Genomic DNA, 19,337 nt, shown 5'->3' with positions numbered 1-19,337 from the left:
AAGTGTCTCACGCGATCTGAAATCTTCACGTGCGTGTCTCACCAAATCGAGCCACCTTGTCGTCCGAGGCTCTTTTGTCCGAGCTCTTCCGACTTGGCAACAATGTCTCTCTGTGTGCGTGTGTCTGAGTGTGGGATGGAAATTGGAATTGAAAAACGACGAGATTCACGATGAAGCTGTCACAGAGTGAGATCATGGGCTCTTTTTCCAGCAGGCCTCGTGGGCACTAACGTCAAAACATATATTCTGCGCTCTGGAAGCAAATCTCGCTCTTCTATCACCTCAAGGACTAGTACTGCGATGCACACATCCGTGATGCAGATCAAGAAATATGCAATTGTCTCAGCTGGTATATCATGAAAGCATTTTGAATCCGTCCGGGAACTACTCCTAGAGAACGCCGGTGTCCAACCCACACAAGGCCCGGAGAGTAACTCAACTGCACTCGACGAGCAGGGTGGTATATGTACATGCAAATCTGTGATGGAAGGTTCGACTCCAGCAATGGAGCCCACCTCTTTCATTATGGTTTCCCCCCCTCTTGGTCTCTCTCTTCAAGAGCTGAGAAGCTTGTTGCGCTTCTCGCGACGCTTCAGACGCTCCACACGCTTGGCATGCATCTTCTCGGCCATCTTTTCGTAGCGAGCCTTTTCTTCCTTGGCGGCACGCTTGTCCTTGATACGTTGAATATGCGCCTATACGATGCTCGACTGATTAGATCGTATATTTTTTGAAGTTCAAAATTCAAACCCGGGTGACGGCCGAGGCCAAGGCTGACAAGAGTCTCGCCAGGTTGGAAACCAAGGGTGGACAAAATGGTGACATGTTCAGATGATATTCATGTGAAGACCATCAAACATCAGTCCCGCAATAGACATACCTGGCGCTCGGCTTCTTTCTCCTCCTTCATCTCACGTTCCCGCTCCTTGTTTGCCTCGAGTTGCTTGCGAGTCTCCTGACGCTTGGCATAGGATGTCAAGCCCGCGCTAGGCCGGAACGCTTTTTTAGTGGCATGCCAGTTCTTGCCTAAAAAAAAAGGGACAGAAACATTAGGGTGAGTTGTGACTTGGAGGAATGGGGGACCCGGTATAGTGGAGAACTAGCGGAGGTCAAAAAAAAGTCCTCGACAAAAACTGACCATTTTTGCGCATGCCCGTGGCTGGAACGCTCGCCGGAGCGGTCGCGGGGGTTTCAGTAGTGGCGGACATTTTACAGAGCAATAATGCACGAGAGTAGCAACAAATTCGAATATATTCTCTGGACGCCCGGGGGAAATAGATCGCAACACGACGGGCTCACAAAAGGGGGTTCCGTGACTAGAGGGTCGTGGGGTCGGAAGTGTGACCGCAAAACTTCGTCGCCCGGCGGACGGATGAAGATTTCGCCGGGCGATTATCAGATTGATAATTTCTCTTGGCGGGCCCAGCGCTAACGAGTTTTTCCATTTTCCGGGTTGTCCGGTTGCCGTTGGGCAGCCACTCTCCGACTCTTCGTCCTCTTCCGGCTCCATATGCGGACTCCATCACTCGTCAACTCCACTTCAGCCTACGCAATTGCCTCTGATTCCGTCTCCTTTGCCAACTTTGGTCGTCCACGAGTTCTAGACTCTCGTGTGATGGTTGGTAGTGGTCACCGCGCACAGCGCTGATTCCGCTGCTAAATTTATTTGCTGATTATTCTCACTCATAATCTCACTGTGCAGGAGGGGCTTGGCTGGAGCAAATCACTCGTTCCCACCGCCTTCTCTGTCACTCACAGAGTCAAACCCTCCCCCCCCCCACCAACCACCTCCGCGCGCTGTGACCGACCCAAGTCAATTCGCTCACGTAAATCCTTTCTAAACTCTTCCCCTCCTCCCCTCCTCCCCTCTCTTCCAGACTTCTTCCCCTTTTAATTTCTCTCTTCCTTTCCCCATACGATGCCCCTGCGATAACTCCGCCTGTACGCGCCCGAGTGATTGTGTGAAGCCTTGATGGCGGCAGCCGAGCATGCGATCCCAATTTGCGATGAGGCAGTCACGATGGAGCTGCCCTCTCTTCCGCCCAACCAGGGCTTAGAGGCCATGAAAGACATTGCGTTCGGGTCGGTAAGTGTGTCCGTTACCATTCCGTCTCGTGGATCATTGAAGATGGCAAGACTGATCATCGGTCGCCCAATCGTTCTAGGTTGCCGGAATGGCAGGAAAATTAATCGAGTATCCCTTCGATACGGTCAAAGTCCGACTCCAATCCCAACCGGATCACCTTCCGCTCCGATATGCCGGCCCGGTGGATTGCTTTAGGCAATCCTTCCAGGTGGAGGGACTTCGGGGCTTGTATCGGGGCATCAGTGCGCCTATGTTCGGCGCCGCCGTCGAAACCAGTTGCCTGTTCTTCAGCTATCGCGTGATTCAGGATGCCTTGCGGGCAACTGTCTTTCCGGGAGTGGACAAGCTGCCCTTCATGGCGCTGATTGCCAGCGGCGCTCTTTCGGGATCCGTCACCTCCTTGGCCCTCACACCCATCGAGCTGATCAAGTGCAAGATTCAGGTCCCCGTTGAATCCACAGGACTCAAGCCCATTGGCCCGTTGGGCATGGTCGTCCGCGTCTTTCGGGAAGAAGGCCTTCGAGGGTTCTGGCGAGGTCAGATGGGGACCTTGATCCGTGAGACGGGTGGCACCGCCGCCTGGTTCGGAGGGTACGAGGCCGCAACCTCCTTGCTGCGCAGTTACTCTCAGCCTGGATCATCCGAATCCACCGAGTCGCTTCCTGTCCACCAACAGATGTTGGCTGGGGCCTCGGCGGGTATCAGCTACAATTTCTTATTCTATCCGGCGGACACCATCAAGTCGCGCATGCAAACTGCGGACGTTTCACTTCTTGCCGCCTCTGGAGAACGGCAGACTTTTGCCAGCGTGGGACGAGCGATCTGGCGACAACAAGGTCTCAAGGGTTTGTACCGCGGGTGCGGGATCACCTGTGCGCGATCAGCGCCCAGTTCCGCCTTTATCTTTTCCGTCTATGAAGGATTACGATCGTACTTTGGGTGAAAGTTGGAAGCATGCCTTGCATATAGATCTTTTGTTTTTTTTTTCTCTTTCTTTCTTTCTGGGATTACACCTTTTCTTTTCTGTCTGACCTCCCTTGTGACGACCGACGCATATACTCATGTCTTACCCTTTGTCCTTGATCCTTCTTAGCTGCTATACCCTTATTTTGAAATTTTTGTTTTGTTCATTGATCACCTTTTCAAAAAGAATAATTCGCCTAGAAACTGCCATTTTCTCAACCCGATGGGCTTTTAAGCAATAGATGAATCGATGATTGTCAAATTTATAGCTGTCAGGCTTTCATCGAAATCGCGTATTTACTGAAAGACAGCTAAGGTACTTACAAAGCACCTTCTTCGAGTGGGTTTTAAAGTATGGAAGATCGAGTGCTTTGATATGCAGGCATGACTGTGGTCCATACCTACTGAAATGTCATTGCACCTCGATATGCATAAAGTGAGCTAACTGGAGAATCTGTCTCCCTGTCTCGATTTGATTCAAAAACTCGACTCTCTTGCTTCGACCTCTTTTTTTTTCTACGAAGAGCGCAACCTCCTCCGTTATGTTCGGAGGGTCAGGAACTACGTCGTCCCCGATAAGCCTTTTTTCTGAATTTTTTTGTTATCGCCAGCTTCCCCGCTCTTCTCCGCTCCCCAATCGAACAAGAATCAATCAAAACTCCCTGCTTCTTTTTTTCTCTCTTCACTCTCTTCATCTGCAGCTCTGTTCGCCCACAAAAGACCTGTTCTCTGCTTCAAATATGCCTCCCATCAACTCCCCCATCTCGGCCGAAGAGCTCCACACTCTGTCCACCAAGGCCATCGAGGCCAAGACCGCCGCATACTGTCAGTATCGCTCAACTCACCCCTCCGTCCTTTCCCCTCATCCCCTCACCCCGTTCGATTTCCCCTCAGCGCGGTCGTTTCCTCCACTTCTACTACACTTGACATGGTATAATCCTGCGCATTAAAATACCATGGAGACAGTATCTGCTCGGCTGCCCAAGAAGCCTTACCCAGGAGAAAAGGAATTAGCAAGCCAGCTGTTTCCATAAGCTATCTAGCTGCCCAGTCAAGACCGCCAGATCATATTCGAGAGTCTGCATCCAATCACCTTGTCCACCCGCTCTTTTCCACATGTTTTTCTTTTTCGCATTTTTTCGCAACTGGGCTTTGAGCTCTCCATTTCAGAAACTAGACATACAGTCAAAAACTAACCCCATGGCTATTAGGCCCGTACTCCAAATTCCGCGTCGGCGCATGCATTCTGACCGCGTCCGGTGACTTTGTCGTCGGAGCTAATATCGAAAATGTCGCCTATCCCGTAGGAACCTGTGCGGAGCGCGTCGCTTTCGCCACGGCTATTGTACGTTGCAAATATACCTTTTGTTTCCCCGCCGCTTTTGAATGGATATCACACATGGGGTCTTGCAACGAGGCGATAGAGACTTGCATCGACAGTCTTCCCCCTAGGATCTGTTTCGACAAATCTTGCGGAATCACTATTCACGAAAAGATCAAAACTAACCACTCTGCTTTCTCTCATTTTCTTCCTTTATAGGTTGCCGGCCACAAAGAGTTCCGCGCTATTGCCGTTGCCACTGACATCACGCCTGGAGCTTCACCCTGTGGAATGTGTCGACAATAGTAAGTAACAAACGTGATATCCCAAATCCCTTGTTGCAAAGAAGAAATGAGAGGGGGGAAATGACCCAAAAAACAACTGACCTATCAAAAACACATTAAACCTAACAATTTTCCCAGTATGCGAGAATTCACCACTCCTTCCTTCCCTATATACATGTATGACGGACAAGGGAACTATGTCATGAAGACGATGGGCGAGGTAGGTTTTTGTTTCCCCCTGCGTTTTCCTCTCTCTCTTCTCCCTTCTGCTCGTGGTCCGTTTTCTCTGGAAATCCCCACTTGACTATAGGATGGAGAATCCAATGCCGCGGAAGTCCCAGACAAGAGGCAGATTTGCTTACTTTTGATCTGAATCAAACATTTAGTTGTTGCCAAACTCGTTCGGGCCCGAGGATCTGCCCAAATAAGCCGGATATCCGGGATCCAGTTGTATTGGAAGATGAGCAACATGGACGGGAATGAGCGGAAGAAATTTGGTCATATATGGGAAAAGCACCCCCATTGAGCATGGATGACAAGTGGAGAGGCGAAACGCAATGTCCAACCTACGAACTGGATGCAGGATAGCCCTGCCAGGCTCGGTAGACCCTCTTTTTTCTGATGAATGTGACGATGCTCTCGTTTATCACGTACAGTAGAAGGAAAGCACTCAGAGACCTAGGACCAGCCAAATAATGCGACAGATTTGCCACTAAATTCCACACAGAGATTGAAGTTACAAGTGTCCAAGATACACACTACAATCCATCCATGTGATGCAAAGTAATGCACCTCGTTACAGACGGGAGACCTACAAAAGTACATACCCAAGCCTTCCTTCAATCGCAAACATGACATAACCTGATACCTAGAGCCTTATTATCAACCCGAATCATGGTACTTGCAACTCCAATTTCCCAGGTAAGGTTGGCGCAGCAATAAACGCAAGCCTACTCACTCTACAAAGGTAGATTGGGTAGACAATTCAACATCGAGATGTAGATGTAGAGGTGTGATATCATGAAGAACAAGCGGATCTATCGCCTTAGTTCACTCGTTCATCGAGCATCTGAAATTCTATCCATAGTCCTGGACTACGTACGTACTAGCCTAGTGCTTACTCGACATGTGGCTAACGGATTAGGTGAGAGAGATAGATCTATAATAATTGGTTGGAGATTCACGCCTCAATCTAACATAGTGATCAACTGCCCTTTTCTTTCTTGAACAAAGTCAAGTCTATCCGGAGAATGGATATCTAGGTAGGTACGCGGAAATAGCAAACATCCGATTGAAATGTATTAGACCAAAGAAAGATCCCAACGACAAAGACAACAGGTACAATCAACACACACGAAAGACTTGGGAAGAGAAAAGAAAAATGAAAATAAAACATCACGCTCATAATGTCACATCAAGTTCAAGGCACGTAATCAGGACACATCTTAAGACTGCAACTGCCAGGTTAGATCCAATTGAAGATTCCTGGTCCATTCAAAGTCAAGGTCAAAGATCTCAGCTCAACATCGACAGCAAAATATTCAAACTCCCCGGAAAAAAAATCCAAAAGCTTCCACAAATAGGTACACTACGCCTCTTCATCATCTTCAATATCATCCACTCCCAACAGCTCATCCTCATCATCGACGACATGCGTATAATCCCCTCTTCTCGACGCAAAAGACGATCTCGTCGCATACGGTCGCTGGTATCCCCGGCCCCTAGCCCGGACAACCCCACTCACGCTCCTCCACAGACTCATGGCAAGCAACGGCAGAGCCTGAGCCGCTGCAACCGCGCCTGCAATGATGGTCACCGGGATAGCAACCAGCAACGAGTCCCGCGTGAATAAACCTCCCAGGCCCGACGCGCCACCGCCGAAATTGCCGCCACCGCCGGTCTCGCCCAGACGGATTTGACCAAACTTGCCGTCCCAGCGGGTATAGACAAAGTATCCAAAGGCCGAGGCGGCAGCGATAGGAATAATGATTGCAAAGAACAGCCCAATCCCGCTAATGCCATGTTTGCGCTCGAATTCTTCTTCCTTATTTGGGCATGGACGGGGCTGAACCTTGTCGAGCTCGAGTCCACCTTCGCAGGTAGATTGAGGGATGCGGCGGTAGCCCGTGGGTTCCCAGAACTCGACCTGGTTGGGGTCCTTTTTGCAGGAAAGACTGTGGTCGGGGGGTTGGAATCCCGGGACAAGACCACAACTTCCGTCGTTTTGCATTTCGTAGTTGTAGTCGCTGGGTGAGGAAGGAGGTTAGCCAGACTGTTTACTTGCAAACGTCAAAAGACAGAAGAAAAGAGGATAGTTAACTCACCACTCAAAATCTGCACGAGTGCAAGTGCAGTTGGCACTCTCCACACGGTGGACGTGCGGATCGCGCCAATTCACCCAACACTCTTTTCCAGGCCGCTTCCGATGATACTGCTCCACATGACCGAAGACGCAGTTGTCATCCTGCGAGGGATGCTTGGGTGTCCAGAGATAGAAGTCATCCGTAGCATCCTTCCCATCGGGCGGCGTACACTCGCGATCCCAAATCGCACTGAAGTCAACCGGGATCGTAGCGAAGCGGTTCGAGGACTTGGGCTCACGAACCCACAGGACAAAACTCTTCGATGTGTCCGAGGGGACGGTGGAGATGTCCAAGACGAGCACCTCGGTATCGGCAAATTGGAATTCAGTCCAGGTCTTGCCTTCATCGAGACTGTAGAAAACAGTCTTGGTGGGCTCTGCCTCGCGCACGAGGACAATGACGGATCCAGCATCACCAAACTCAAACATATACCGACCCTTCTTGACTTGGTTCCAGGAGATACCGCCGTCGTTACTGAGGAAAGTGCCCACATCGTCACTGTCGATGCTATCCAAGTGTGGACCGACATTGCCCACACCGACGAGGATGCCGATAGCTGAACCCGAGTAGAATGTATCGCGCCAGTCGCGACGTTCAGTGTAGCTGTGCAAATGAAGCGCACAAGACTCGGTGCCCTTGCCCTCGGTCACTGAGCAGCTGAACTTCTTGCCCTCGGCGTCCTTGGTGGGAGGAGCAAGGAAAGCCCACTGACCACCGTCATTGTGGGTGATCACCGAGCGAAGCTTCTTCTTCGCCTCCTTCTTCTGCAGCTCGTCGTAATTGGCAACTACGTTGGCCAGAGAAACACCTTCAAGGTTGGCAATCTTCTCAAAGTCCACGTATCCACGATCATCCACGTTCACGGCCGACAAACTTGAGACAAAATATGTGCCGTTGCTGTTGCTCTTGACCAACTGACCGTAGCCACGGCCCTTTTCCGAATTGAGCTGGACAAAGAGGAAAAGTGCATTCGTCGAGCCCGGAAGCACGGTGTATTGCTGAACATCGACGTTCACCGGAAAGTTGGCCTGCGCAAAGACACGACCGTCCAAACTCGTACTGACATTAAGATACTTGTGATTCTCAGTGGGGAACGTAGCCACGACGATGTAATCGTTCATGGTCACAAAGTGAGCGATGTTGTTGTTGATCACTTTGCGATCACTGAAACGGTCAACCTTAGAATCGCTCGAGACGAGCTGGCGGTTGTTTTTCTTGCTCTCCTTTTCATACTGTTCGCACAAAATGAGATTCTCGCTGTTCTCGCGATTGCTGTTGTATGCGAAGACACAACTGCCCACACCTCGAAGATCAGGTCCTTCCCAGTCTGCGCCTCGGTTCTTGGTGAAATATGCGTTGGGAACACAGTCACCACCCTTGCAGTCATCATTGCCCATCCAAATCATCCAGTCCATGTACTTCTCATGGAAGGCTAGAGGATTGGGCCCATTCTTGTCCCGATTCGCCACTGAGGTGGGCAGTTTGAACTTATTGAACGTTTCGCCGCGGTTGATGGTAGAGTAGCCGGTATCCCCAGCAGTCAAGAAGTATGCACCGTCGGTGTAGTAGGGGTGTTGAACGATACCCACAATTTCCACGCCCTTGAGATCTTTCGGTTGGTCCCAGGTCTTGGCGTGGTCATGGGTAACAAATACCTCGTTCTTGCCAGAAAGGAGAAAGATGGTCTCATCGGCGCCAGAGTTACTCGTTTGACGCTCCAAGTAGAAGTAGTCAAGGTCAGCCCCGGCGAATTCATGCGCCTTGCCAGCGTGGACCTTGCCGTCACCGGCGCTTCCACCGCCGCTGCCGCCACCACCGCTAGGGGCGCCGACCGTGTCTTCACAAGACCGCTCGATCTTCTCATCATAGTTGTGACCCTCGACACGATTGCAAGTATTTCCTGGAATGAGTCGCCAGCCTGAGGGGCCCTTGAACTTGTCACTCTTTTCCTTGCACTCGCCCGAAGGAGGAGTCAAAGGTACGGCTGGCACGCATTCATTCTTGTCGTTGCGCTTAAAGTTGTAGTCGCATTCGAAATCGTCCTTGGTGCAGTCACACGGTTCGAAAATGGGCGCCTCCAGCTTGTCTTCTTTGATGAAGCATTCGGCATCCGCCTTGCGACGCATAAACTTTTGCTTATGACCCATCAGACATTTCGGTTTGCGGTCTTCGTCAAGCAATGCCCACCAGGGCTCCAGGTCGTCCTTGCCGCATTTGCGCTCGTGCAAACCGTCGAAGTCGATGTTGTAAACCATGAATTTCTTCTTGTCACTGGATTCACCAACAACCAAGAATTTAAGACTGGTCGCATCAGGAGTAGTCATGACGTACATGGGCTTGATCTTATGCTCCAGTTCAATGTCATCTTCCCAGTCTTTACCGTGATTCAACGAATACTTGACTTTGTCGGTCTTGCCATCGTCGCTGACCGCCACGATGACACCACCCTGATCGCCGAATTTGAAAAGGTGAGGGCCCTTCAGAGCACGACGCCAGGTCAGACCAGCGTCGTCAGAAACGTAGAGATCGCCATCGGAGTACTTTTTGAGATGATCACCCGTATTACCCACGCCCATGACGATCCCAGGTGCAGGGCTGGAGAACATGTGGCCCACGGGAAGTTTATGCATCTTATCATAGGAAGTCATCGAATGTAGGTGGAGCTTGTCACCGTCGGCTTTCATGGGCTGGAATGTCCGACCATCATCGAAACTGATCCCGCTGACGAGCTTTTTATCGGCCTTTTCGGATTTTTCCACTTCCTCCCAGTTCTTCACCGTGTTCACAATAACAATGCCCTGAATATCGGCGACTTTGTCGAAGTCGACAAACCCCTCGACGCGATTGGTATGTTCAATGTTGGGGGTGAAATAGGTCCCATTGGAATTGGAGGAGAAGAGGACACCGACGCTATTCTTATGCTGCGTCGTCTGCACATCGATTTGAATGCTGTAGTTGGTGCTCTCCAGCACGGTGTAGGCATCCTGCTCGATCCGATGACCGCGGAATTCCGCGCGATGCCACTCATTGGAATCGTCACTGATGTACAGTGCCTGCTCGGTCGTACCCTGCGACTGCAGACCCACCACAATGTACTTCTTGACGGAGCGCGCAATGATCTGGAGTCCGGTCACAGGTCGTCCGCGATCAAGATTGACCTCGACTCCATCCACGCCATCTTTAAAGTAGTCATCCGAAGCAATCAACCGTTCTGAGTGCATCCCGGGCTTTGACCCGGGCACAACACACAGAATCCGATCACCCATTTTCGCCGGCAAATCCAGGCCCTGACCAAACTCGGGAGTCCCTGCGGCCCACATGCATGAATAGAAGTATTCCTGCAACTTGTGCACGGTCTTAAAATCATCCGTCGTATACCAGGCCTTGGGTATACATCCCAACAGCCCCGAACAGTCTGTCCCCATGAAAATAACCTTTTTAGGATCCCACCCGTTGAATGCGAATGGCAACATTCCTATGTCAATGCCTAGGCGTGCATGGATCTCGAATTCTTTCCATGTCTTCGCCTGATCTGTAGTCACCCAATGCTGGCCCTTGGCACCCAGAATATACGCACGATTGGAATCATGCATATGCGGCCAGATGAGGGCTGCGGCACCCTCCATCTTGCCATCGGGTCCCTTGACAGTTTCCCATTTGGAGCCTCCATCGAAGGAGACATGGGCGGTATGCTTTTCGGGGTCACGGTAAAGCACGGTCTCGGAGCCCTGGAAGTAAAACAGGTCATATGGCGCGAAATCGAGAGATTCGGAGGAGACTTTGGGTTTATCGCCCTTGGCAGTGGCCGGTTGTGCGGACCATGCCAGCAACAGACCGACCACAAACAGCAACCACCGGGGTATCATGATTGGAAGGCTGAGTTCGGCATCTGAAAGGGAGGGTGGAGCGGAAGAGAAGCAGGAGGAGAGAGGGAATGAAGGCTGTGGTGGTGCCTAATACTGAGGGAGCTGTGAGGTGGTGCGGGCGCGGTGCTGAGCTAACGGGCCGGTCCGGAACGCGTAGGTGTTTGCTTGAATACGATTGCAGTTGTCAGAGTGAGGATGGTAATGTAAGAAAGAACCTGAGCTCAATGTGAAGTCAGTTCTGATCAAATGATTATAGATCCCCAAGCTCAATGTATGAGTGAGTGAGAGAATGACGATGACATCGAGGACGGAGCTGCCAGTAGCTCGGTGCGTGGCCTCTTAGCTAGAGAGCTCTCCTCCGTCACGTGCACGATGGCGGTTCTTATCGCCGCTATCGCAGACGTACGTACATCGGTTTTTGTCCCTGCAAGAAGACTGCAGGGAAGCGATGAACTATGGTTTGCGTGAGCTTCGGTGATTTCGGTATGGTCGCGAAACCCTGTCCGCTAGAGAACTTTTGAGATTTCGTTCGCAGCATAGACCGTGATTTAAATGGATTAACTTTTCCCCAGCGTATGCGGGTTACTCGTCAATTTCGTCCTTGTTTTGATGCAAAGGGAGATTCGAAGAAGAAAGAGTTTCAAGATTTCTTGAATTAAAGCTTCACAAGACAAGCTTGACCCGACGGCCAGACCGGTATTCCCGCTCCAGGCCTAGAGCTATCATATGCTAAATCGGACAACAAAGTGAGAAAGGTGTAATCGACTATATGAAGTGCAAAAACATGCAACGCTAAAGATATCAAAACAAAAGCTGTCAACACTGAGACATGAATAAGTGTAGGGGGTGACCAAGAATGATCAAATGGCCTGTTAGATGCGCCTACGAAGTCTTCGCCACATCTTCTTCACCACCCCATGATCATCCTCATCCAAATCCCAGATCATCTGAGTACGATCTGGGGGTGGCAATGCGGCCAGCCGAAGGGGATCTTCCTGGGACGAACGGGTAGACGGAGTCGGGGACTCGGTCCGAAGATCCGGGCGCGTCAGGGTCATCTTGAGCGTCATCTCTCGATTGCCGGGTAATCTCCGGGGGATGGATTTTGAATTGAGGAGGAAAGACTGGCGATTTTGCAGCAGCGACGGGGTGTCTACTGACGCGCGGGGTATGTTGCGGCTGTGTGACGAGACTCGTGACATGGATCGTTCCTCGATGGACCCGCTCGGCGTGCCGACGACGGTTCCATCATCGTCTTCGAAAAAGGTGCCAGCGCCATCACCAAACACCGTCGGCGAGCTCGGGGGCCCAAAGTCGCCATGATGGTCGGAATTTGGATTGTGGTCATGGTCGTGTCCGAGGTCCGGCGCCACGTTCTCCTTTTCCTGATCAAGAGCAGGGAAGCCAAACTCAATGGCCTCGTCAAATTTTTGCGGAGAAGCGAGGTAGACCCGCAATTTCAGACGCGCGTCGGGATCTTGGTAGTATTGTGCAGCCGGGTCGATCTTGGAGACGGAAGTTTTAGGTGCATATTGAAAGGTTGACAGGTGACGGGATCCCGGCCGTGACGGGCTGCGAGTGAGGGGTGTGCCAGGGGGCGAGAAAGGGTGGAGGGGAGAGCGGTGCTGATCGGATGGAAACCCGCGCGAGGGCATGGACGGAGACGCTCGATGTTGCTTCAGGGCATGTGTCGAAAATGACAAAGAGCGACGAAAGGAAGGGCGACGGCGAGTCTTCGACTTGGCGGCGGCATCGGCCACGTGAGCGTGATATTCGTCGAGCGACAGATCCAGATCGGCCTCGTCGTGAAACCACCCGAAGCTGTCATAGAAGGATGGATCCATACTGTCGTCCGACTCGTAGTCCGAGTCCGAATCGTAGAAGACAGTGTCTACCTGAGACACAGGGAGGGTCGTTTCGGACGGAAAACTGTCGCTGGATTCCCGGCGACGAAAATGGGGCCGACGATACAGGACCTCGTCGGCGGCGTCCAAAATCACACTCGCGTGATGGGCGTGACGCAGACGGCTCCGTTCCTCGGGCGAGAAGAGCTGTTGCTGAACCTTAGCAGGGAGAGCATGAAAGCATTGGGAGTCGGCTTGGGCCACCAGGTAGGCCAGGTGTCGTGCGTCTGCCTTGCGCAATTTCCGCGGGGAGGCTACCGATCGGTTGGATCTTCTGGGACCTTGGTCCAAACGATGGCTTCGGAGCCGGGGAAGCGACGTGGATGATGCGTTTCGCAGTGCACGAGGGTGAGAGGGAGAAGAGGGAGAAGTAGGCCAGTTGGGGGAGGGGTAGTAGTGAGGAGGGAAGGCAGGGTGGAAGGGGCCAGATCCTCGACGGGGACAGGGCCCGGTAGTCCGAGAACGATACTGGTGGTAGTCCTGGAGATGTGGGTGTCGGTGCAGATGGGGGCTATCGTCGTCGCAGTAGGTGGAGCGCACGGGGACACCATCGCTCTGGGCTTGCCGGATACGCAGACGCTCGACATTGGAGAAGAACTGCTTGACGGTCAGTGGGCTGGATCATGATTGGTGCTGGTCGTGTTTATGTTACAAGGAGTACACGGTGACAATATGTAGGGAAGGGGATCCTCCTCCCATCATAGTCCTCCATAACGTGTGACACTCTCACGAAAATTCATCATGATCACTGGTTGAGTGGTTCAGGTACAGGAACGCTGGCCCACGGGAGGATGTTGGGGGGTGGGGATGGGAAGACCCGTGCGTCGACCATTGGAACCACTGGGGGCCCCCCAGGAACCGGGCGAGTCAAATCATCGTTCGGGAGTGCAATGGAGCCTCTGGGCCAAGATCCATTGCTGCGTCCGAGAATTCGATCAGTGCGGCCTTGGGACTGGAAGCCAAGGTGGACTCTCCTCGTGGTGGCTGGGCGAGACGTGATTGAGATGGGGATAGCGGGTGTGATGGGACCAGCCCGGCGGTTCAGGGGGTGAGCTGCACTCGTCTCCTCTGCCGAACCGCCTTGCCTCTTTCTTGACAGAGTGATGCAGTGGGTCAATCGACCAGCACAATTATCACGGGCATGGGGATGCAGGGCAGGGATTGGGTCACGGGGAGCCAGGGTTTGTGAAGGTGATGGGACCATCCTCATCTCGTTCACATTGCCTAGCGCCCTTGAGCCCTTGGCCGGAGTCCGCGTCAGCGTCAGCCTTGCTCTGGGGAGCAAGGCGCTCGAGACTCTGGTCCCCAAATACCAAGTCTCAAGGCTTTCTCATCCATCATGAACATCATTGCCTTAGTTCGAACGAGGTTGAAAAAGGGGAACCATGGTCCGATAGTGGAGGGTCAAATGGTGAGAGTGGAGTCAAGAAGCTGGAAGAAACAAAGAAATGAGCTCGTCCAGTGGAGTCACTCGCCAACAAGCACGAAACGCCAGTCAGATTGGACGTAAACATCGCATCTGTGACAGCCGCACGAGAGCCGCGGGCGGTTACGTTGGACCCACGAGCTGATCGTCGAGTTGATTTCATTTGGGGGGCCACGACCATGACATGAAGCGTCTTGGACCTGCAAGGGAGTTTCGGAGAGAGAGAGAGAGACAGGGAGGGAGGGGGAGGAAAGGACGAGAACCAGCGGCAGCGCAGTGGAATCGGGATGAGGGGAAATTTGGCGAGGAATGCGGAGGAGATCACGATAGTTGTAAACAGCAAGAAAAGAGAGACTGAAGAGATGAGGGAGGAGAAAAAGACGAAAGAGATCTTGGTCCTTACCTTTCGTCGTACTGCAGGTGGCAGCGATCGAAGGTCCTCCTCGCTTGTCACGGACATTGGGATCCTCATGGTGCTGAAGCAATCTCGAGGGGTGATTAGAGGCCCAAGAGGGTCAACTCAAGGTGCTGGAATATTTGATCGAGGACGGACTTCCAGGAACACGTCCAAGTCAGTCGTGTAAATAGAGGAAATTGAGCTGGCAGATCGGTTTCACGGTCGGGATGCTTCGTTGTTTGGACGCAGCGGTGCTCATATACATCGGCCGCCCGCCTGCCCTGTAAGGAGTCAATGATGGCCTAATCAGAGAGGCCGCACGATCACGCAGGCGCCCGAGAGTCAAAAATCTCCGACGGGCAGAACGGAAGGTAGATTGACAGTAAGAAGGGAGGAGTCAAAGATGGAGCTGGAGTATCTTGTACGATGCTCTATCATTCCCACACCGAGTCCTTGTCGAACGCTGCATCACCTGCAACGGGCAAAAAGAAAGCACATCCAAGGGCTATATACTACTCAGCCAGACTATTCCCCGCTCGAAACGATAAATGTTCGACCTAGTATCCCCAATAGCATGAGGGACAAAATGACAGAGACGAAAAAGGAAAAACACAGTTGAAAAAAAAAAAAAGAAATCAAGAAAAATCCCCTTCCATGATTGAATAACTATCTGCAGGTCTGATCCTCCTCACGGAAACCCAGCTCGTCCCCACCACATCACCTTTTTCGCTGCCAGCAAGCGCCGTGATCCGTGATCAGCCCTCCCCCACCAAGATAGTGAACAAGCGCTCTATTCCAAGCTCGACCAGTCCGATACTTTCCAATGATCATGACCCGCGGGTCATGATCAGACGGGCTCTGATGTTGACAAACAGTAAGGATATCCTTCCATCCTTCCACTTGCTTCTTTGGTGCGTGCATTATGCTGGATGCACCCAAAATCCAAACATGGCCCAACCTAAGCGCTGGGAGGGTCGGGTATCCCATGTCTTCTCATCATCAGCTGGTTCGGCTCAGATCCACATCCCCAACAATTTATCAAAGAACAGCCTCCCGGTAGAGTTCAGTTCCTGAGACGCGGATTCGGTGGTCATGACGCCGCGTGCATGCATCCAACAAAGAAAGCACAAGGGCGCTAAATTAGCCCGACCCCACCACCTTCGACTGGAGTCGACAACAGTCTCGAGGACAGTGCTGCTGTCTGGAATCATATGGACGGTCCAGCGTGCACGGACCGAAAGACCAGCGAGGATCTGATCGGGAGTCGGGAGGTGCAAAAGGTGGTGGATCCTTCTGCGCTTTGCTGGTGCTGCCAGCCGGATCAGGACGAATTGACCCAGTGGAGAGATGCTGCTCATGGGCAGACCTGTCACTTTGGCAAACCCTTTTCCGACGAGGAGACCAGAGAATCAACGGGCAGTTGCTTTCCCTCTGGCGAAGATAAGGTCATTGTCACCGGATCCGAGATTGCGTCACGAGAATACAAGGAATAAATTCCACAGTCCATTCATCTCTTCTTCCAACCTCATCTCGACAACTCTTCACAGAGCAAATCCATCCTGGGATCCCATCACCACTCGCTGCCCAACTGCCCACGCCCAAGTTCATGAACAGCGCAAAATGACAAACAGCAAACAACGACAGGATCGAGTAAGAACCCGCGTGGAAAGTGGACCCGTCTAGGATCCGCCCGGAGCCACACCGTGAATGCACAGATTTGCTCAAACCTCTCGCATCGCTTCCCGTCATTGCCCCTTCCTCCGCATTCCGTTCCATCCTTGAGTCAAATCCTCGATCTGACCTGTCATGAACGCCTCGATGAACCGGTTTGTCGCCAGTTCGCACCCAGATCGCAACGCTGGCACATGGCCACCTTTGCCTCGACGTGGAACCAACTTTCTCTTGGGGACAAACTTTTTTTTTACCCCTTCGCTTGCAATTGTACTCCTGTGCGCACTGGGTAGCGCAGTGATGAGTGTACGGTGGTACCTTCATACTAGTACCTGGTTCCCTCTCGTCAGTTGACGACGCTGGAGCCCCAGCCCAGACAGATGGCAAATCCAAGCGATACTCCCGAAGCTCCCGACCTGTAGATCTGCGTCATGGTTCGCGCACGGCGGTGCTGTCCCTCACTGGTCGAGTTGAGGGTCCCAGAATTCGCATATCATGAGTTAAAGCTTCATTTACATTCGTAGTCCTGCTTTCTCTCTCGTGGGGATCGAGACCAAATCTCGCCATGAACAATGACTGAGACCAATCCCGAGTCTGGCCTTTCCCACCGTCAGTTGACTTTCTCACAATCGCAATCACCCTTCTCTCGCTTTCTCTTCCCCGTTCCCCATTTTCGTCCTATTGTGCCCCCCCTCCAGACGATGCAGTCACCCTAAACAAGCCACGGTTTAGGATCAAGGTTCCTCGGCTGCCTGCACCCTGGGCCCCCCCCCCCCCCCTGGTCGGTGGAAAACCACAGCAAGGGATGGGAGGAAAGCGGGAAGAGAAGAGAGCGAGGGAGAGTGAGACAACAGAGGAAAGATCCAACAACAATTCCCATCGTCTAGCGTCTGCAGCGGGGTTTGCTTCATTGTCCAGCAGGAACTGGAGGCAACCGGTTGTCGAGTGGTCTCGACCGGGTACTGTGGGAGGTACCACGTAGTATTTCTCTTTCCTCTGTATTTAGTAGATACAATAGCCGATTTCAATTTTTAGCTCATCACAACGATGAACATGGGCTCGTGACTCGAGTCCCCAGATCAATCCTGTCAGTACTGACTCGTGGCGTTTATCGTCCAAAGATCATGTGAACGGATATTGGTTCTCAATCTCCTACCAGAGTATCTTTGATATCGTTGCAAGCCCTTGACGACATGACACACATTGTAGATAACATATTTAGCCCGTCATCAATGAAAATGCCTCTCAACCCTGCACCAACTTTGTCATGTAAACTCGGAAAATTAGAAACAAGGCATGTCTCGGGCAGCAACCACCTCGTTCAGTACCAACAGGGCATCTCACAGGATGCACGAGAGACGCGCGCCTCCGTATGTAGAGAAGACCACGACGACAACATGCAGAGTGTGTCCTCAGATTGATCATTGGTCCAAACTTTTACCGCGTTGCAAATGCATTTGTACATCTAAAGTACACATTACGTATGTACAAAGTCCTTCCTCGCCAGCGCAAACTAAAACGGGAGGATGGGGCCAGTTGAAACGGTGAGAGTCTGGGAATCGACGCGGCTGTTTGCATATCTTTTTTTTTTGGCTTTGGAGGAGTGAAATACCGGCAGGTTGTGAATGAAACATTTTACTCGGATCCGCTGGAACTATATTCTTGGAACTTTTTACCATATCGTTGATAGATCCAACTCGGCTCGACCGCCTGACTCCTTCAAAAAGGTTCCATTCATTCGAAAAAAAATCGAATAAGCATAAAAACAAGAATAAACTATGAAATTACATCCCCGAGTCAAGAAAGAAGTAGACTACCGACACACACAAAAGCAAACCACACGACGTATCTTCGCCTCATGTCCCAAGTTCCCGTGCACTTCCATATATACCTTCCGAGAGTCCATGCAATACCCGCACCACTACACTATACCCGATCAAAACAATAGTTCCAGATCCACAATGTCATCAGCCCCGGTTCCCGTCGGGATCTATATGCTTTTTTTTTTTTGCTTTCCCTCCCTTTCTTCCATGCAGCTCGGACTGCATTAGGTTGTGAGCTGTCAGATCAAAATGCCCTCGGAGCAGTCTACCGTGGTTGCTACCTGGTCGTGCAGAGAAGGTGGATCCGGACTAGACCAGCCGGACTGGACTGGTGGATCTCTGTTTATCCCTCTCTCCATCTTTCTCTCATAAGTCTCTGCAAGTCAGAGCGGAACTTTATCATTCCACGCACCCGGGCACTCGGGTTGAATCGAGGAGTAGGCGCATCGGTGTACCATTGCGTAGTGCACCGGGTGTTGTGCTGCTGCAAGATTTGCTGTGGATGCGAAGGGCTACGAAACTCTGAAGATAGGACTAGAGAGGCAATTTGTTAGGGGTAGAAGAAAGCAAGGAAGTTGAATCATGAAGAATTAAAGCCTTTTCTAGAAGAAACGAAAAGAGAGGTTTGTTCTCAACCCACCTATAAATCTGAGATTTCGAGCTCAAGTATTCAGTAACCAGGTGGTTCTTCTTTTCTTGAATACCCTCGAGGTACACGTAGTTGAGTCTTTCCGGTGGAATCCCATCCCACAGACGTGGAACATGCTTCAAATCAAAGACAGGCCTAGTACCTATTAAGTTGATTATTAACTACCGCCATAACAATCGCACCCGAAATAGCAATCACACAATCAACCAAGCAACCAAATAAGTTCAAATAAAAAAGAAAGAAAAAAAAAATCAGGATCCCCCCTCCGGAGATCAAAAAGCAAAAGACTCTTCGCCGAAATTCCAATCTGAACCCAGTCCAAAACTAAAGATGGTGAACGGACCGAGCAAGTGATCAAAATCAGATTCAAAATCTGATACATCACAAACCTCTTCCCTCTTTTTTTTGCCGCAAATCTCCAAAAGCCCCCTCACCACGGACGAACTCCCTAGTGCAGTGGTTCGCTGCACGATTACGCTCCTGCCACGCGAGCTCAATCAGATCTGTTCGGCTTGATTGCTCATCTCGATCGGATGGGAAAACCTTGTTAGTAGCGTCAGTTTTAGTGTCGTGCGAGTCTAGGC

The 19,337-nt window shown here is 51.5% G+C and overlaps 7 protein-coding genes across 7 annotated transcripts; 4 read left to right on the top strand and 3 right to left on the bottom strand.

Annotated features, from left to right (window-relative positions):
* Positions 1-554: 554 nt before the first annotated feature.
* POX_d05908 (rRNA-processing protein cgrA) lies at positions 555-1,208 on the bottom strand (the record flags this gene model as incomplete). The annotated part of the gene is made up of 3 exons (XM_050114743.1): positions 555-695; positions 881-1,026; positions 1,139-1,208. 3 exons carry the CDS (start codon positions 1,206-1,208, stop codon positions 555-557), a joined length of 357 nt encoding a protein of 118 aa, XP_049969694.1.
* Positions 1,209-1,972: 764 nt separating this feature from the next.
* POX_d05907 (Amino-acid transporter arg-13) lies at positions 1,973-3,029 on the top strand (the record flags this gene model as incomplete). Its single annotated transcript, XM_050114742.1, has 2 exons — positions 1,973-2,086; positions 2,166-3,029. The coding sequence occupies 2 exons, from the start codon at positions 1,973-1,975 to the stop codon at positions 3,027-3,029; spliced, it is 978 nt and encodes a 325-aa protein (XP_049969693.1).
* A 760-nt stretch (positions 3,030-3,789) lies between these two features.
* POX_d05906 (Cytidine deaminase) lies at positions 3,790-5,082 on the top strand (the record flags this gene model as incomplete). The annotated part of the gene is made up of 5 exons (XM_050114741.1): positions 3,790-3,874; positions 4,261-4,394; positions 4,590-4,675; positions 4,793-4,874; positions 5,041-5,082. The coding sequence occupies 5 exons, from the start codon at positions 3,790-3,792 to the stop codon at positions 5,080-5,082; spliced, it is 429 nt and encodes a 142-aa protein (XP_049969692.1).
* A 1,160-nt stretch (positions 5,083-6,242) lies between these two features.
* On the bottom strand, positions 6,243-10,883 carry POX_d05905 (Vacuolar protein sorting/targeting protein 10; the record flags this gene model as incomplete). Its single annotated transcript, XM_050114740.1, has 2 exons — positions 6,243-6,900; positions 6,979-10,883. The coding sequence occupies 2 exons, from the start codon at positions 10,881-10,883 to the stop codon at positions 6,243-6,245; spliced, it is 4,563 nt and encodes a 1,520-aa protein (XP_049969691.1).
* An 872-nt stretch (positions 10,884-11,755) lies between these two features.
* POX_d05904 (uncharacterized protein) lies at positions 11,756-14,685 on the bottom strand (the record flags this gene model as incomplete). The annotated part of the gene is made up of 3 exons (XM_050114739.1): positions 11,756-13,403; positions 13,537-14,085; positions 14,153-14,685. The coding sequence occupies 3 exons, from the start codon at positions 14,683-14,685 to the stop codon at positions 11,756-11,758; spliced, it is 2,730 nt and encodes a 909-aa protein (XP_049969690.1).
* Positions 14,686-15,558: 873 nt separating this feature from the next.
* On the top strand, positions 15,559-16,103 carry POX_d05903 (uncharacterized protein; the record flags this gene model as incomplete). The annotated part of the gene is made up of 2 exons (XM_050114738.1): positions 15,559-15,671; positions 15,755-16,103. The coding sequence occupies 2 exons, from the start codon at positions 15,559-15,561 to the stop codon at positions 16,101-16,103; spliced, it is 462 nt and encodes a 153-aa protein (XP_049969689.1).
* Positions 16,104-18,353: 2,250 nt separating this feature from the next.
* Positions 18,354-18,630, top strand: POX_d05902 (uncharacterized protein; the record flags this gene model as incomplete). Its single annotated transcript, XM_050114737.1, has 2 exons — positions 18,354-18,472; positions 18,570-18,630. 2 exons carry the CDS (start codon positions 18,354-18,356, stop codon positions 18,628-18,630), a joined length of 180 nt encoding a protein of 59 aa, XP_049969688.1.
* Between the last annotated feature and the right edge of the window lie 707 nt (positions 18,631-19,337).

The sequence above is a fragment of the Penicillium oxalicum genome, chromosome IV (assembly GCF_001723175.1).
Source record: "Penicillium oxalicum strain HP7-1 chromosome IV, whole genome shotgun sequence".
In the NCBI taxonomy this organism is placed as follows: domain Eukaryota; kingdom Fungi; phylum Ascomycota; class Eurotiomycetes; order Eurotiales; family Aspergillaceae; genus Penicillium; species Penicillium oxalicum.
This window is presented reverse-complemented; position numbering and strand designations above follow the sequence as displayed.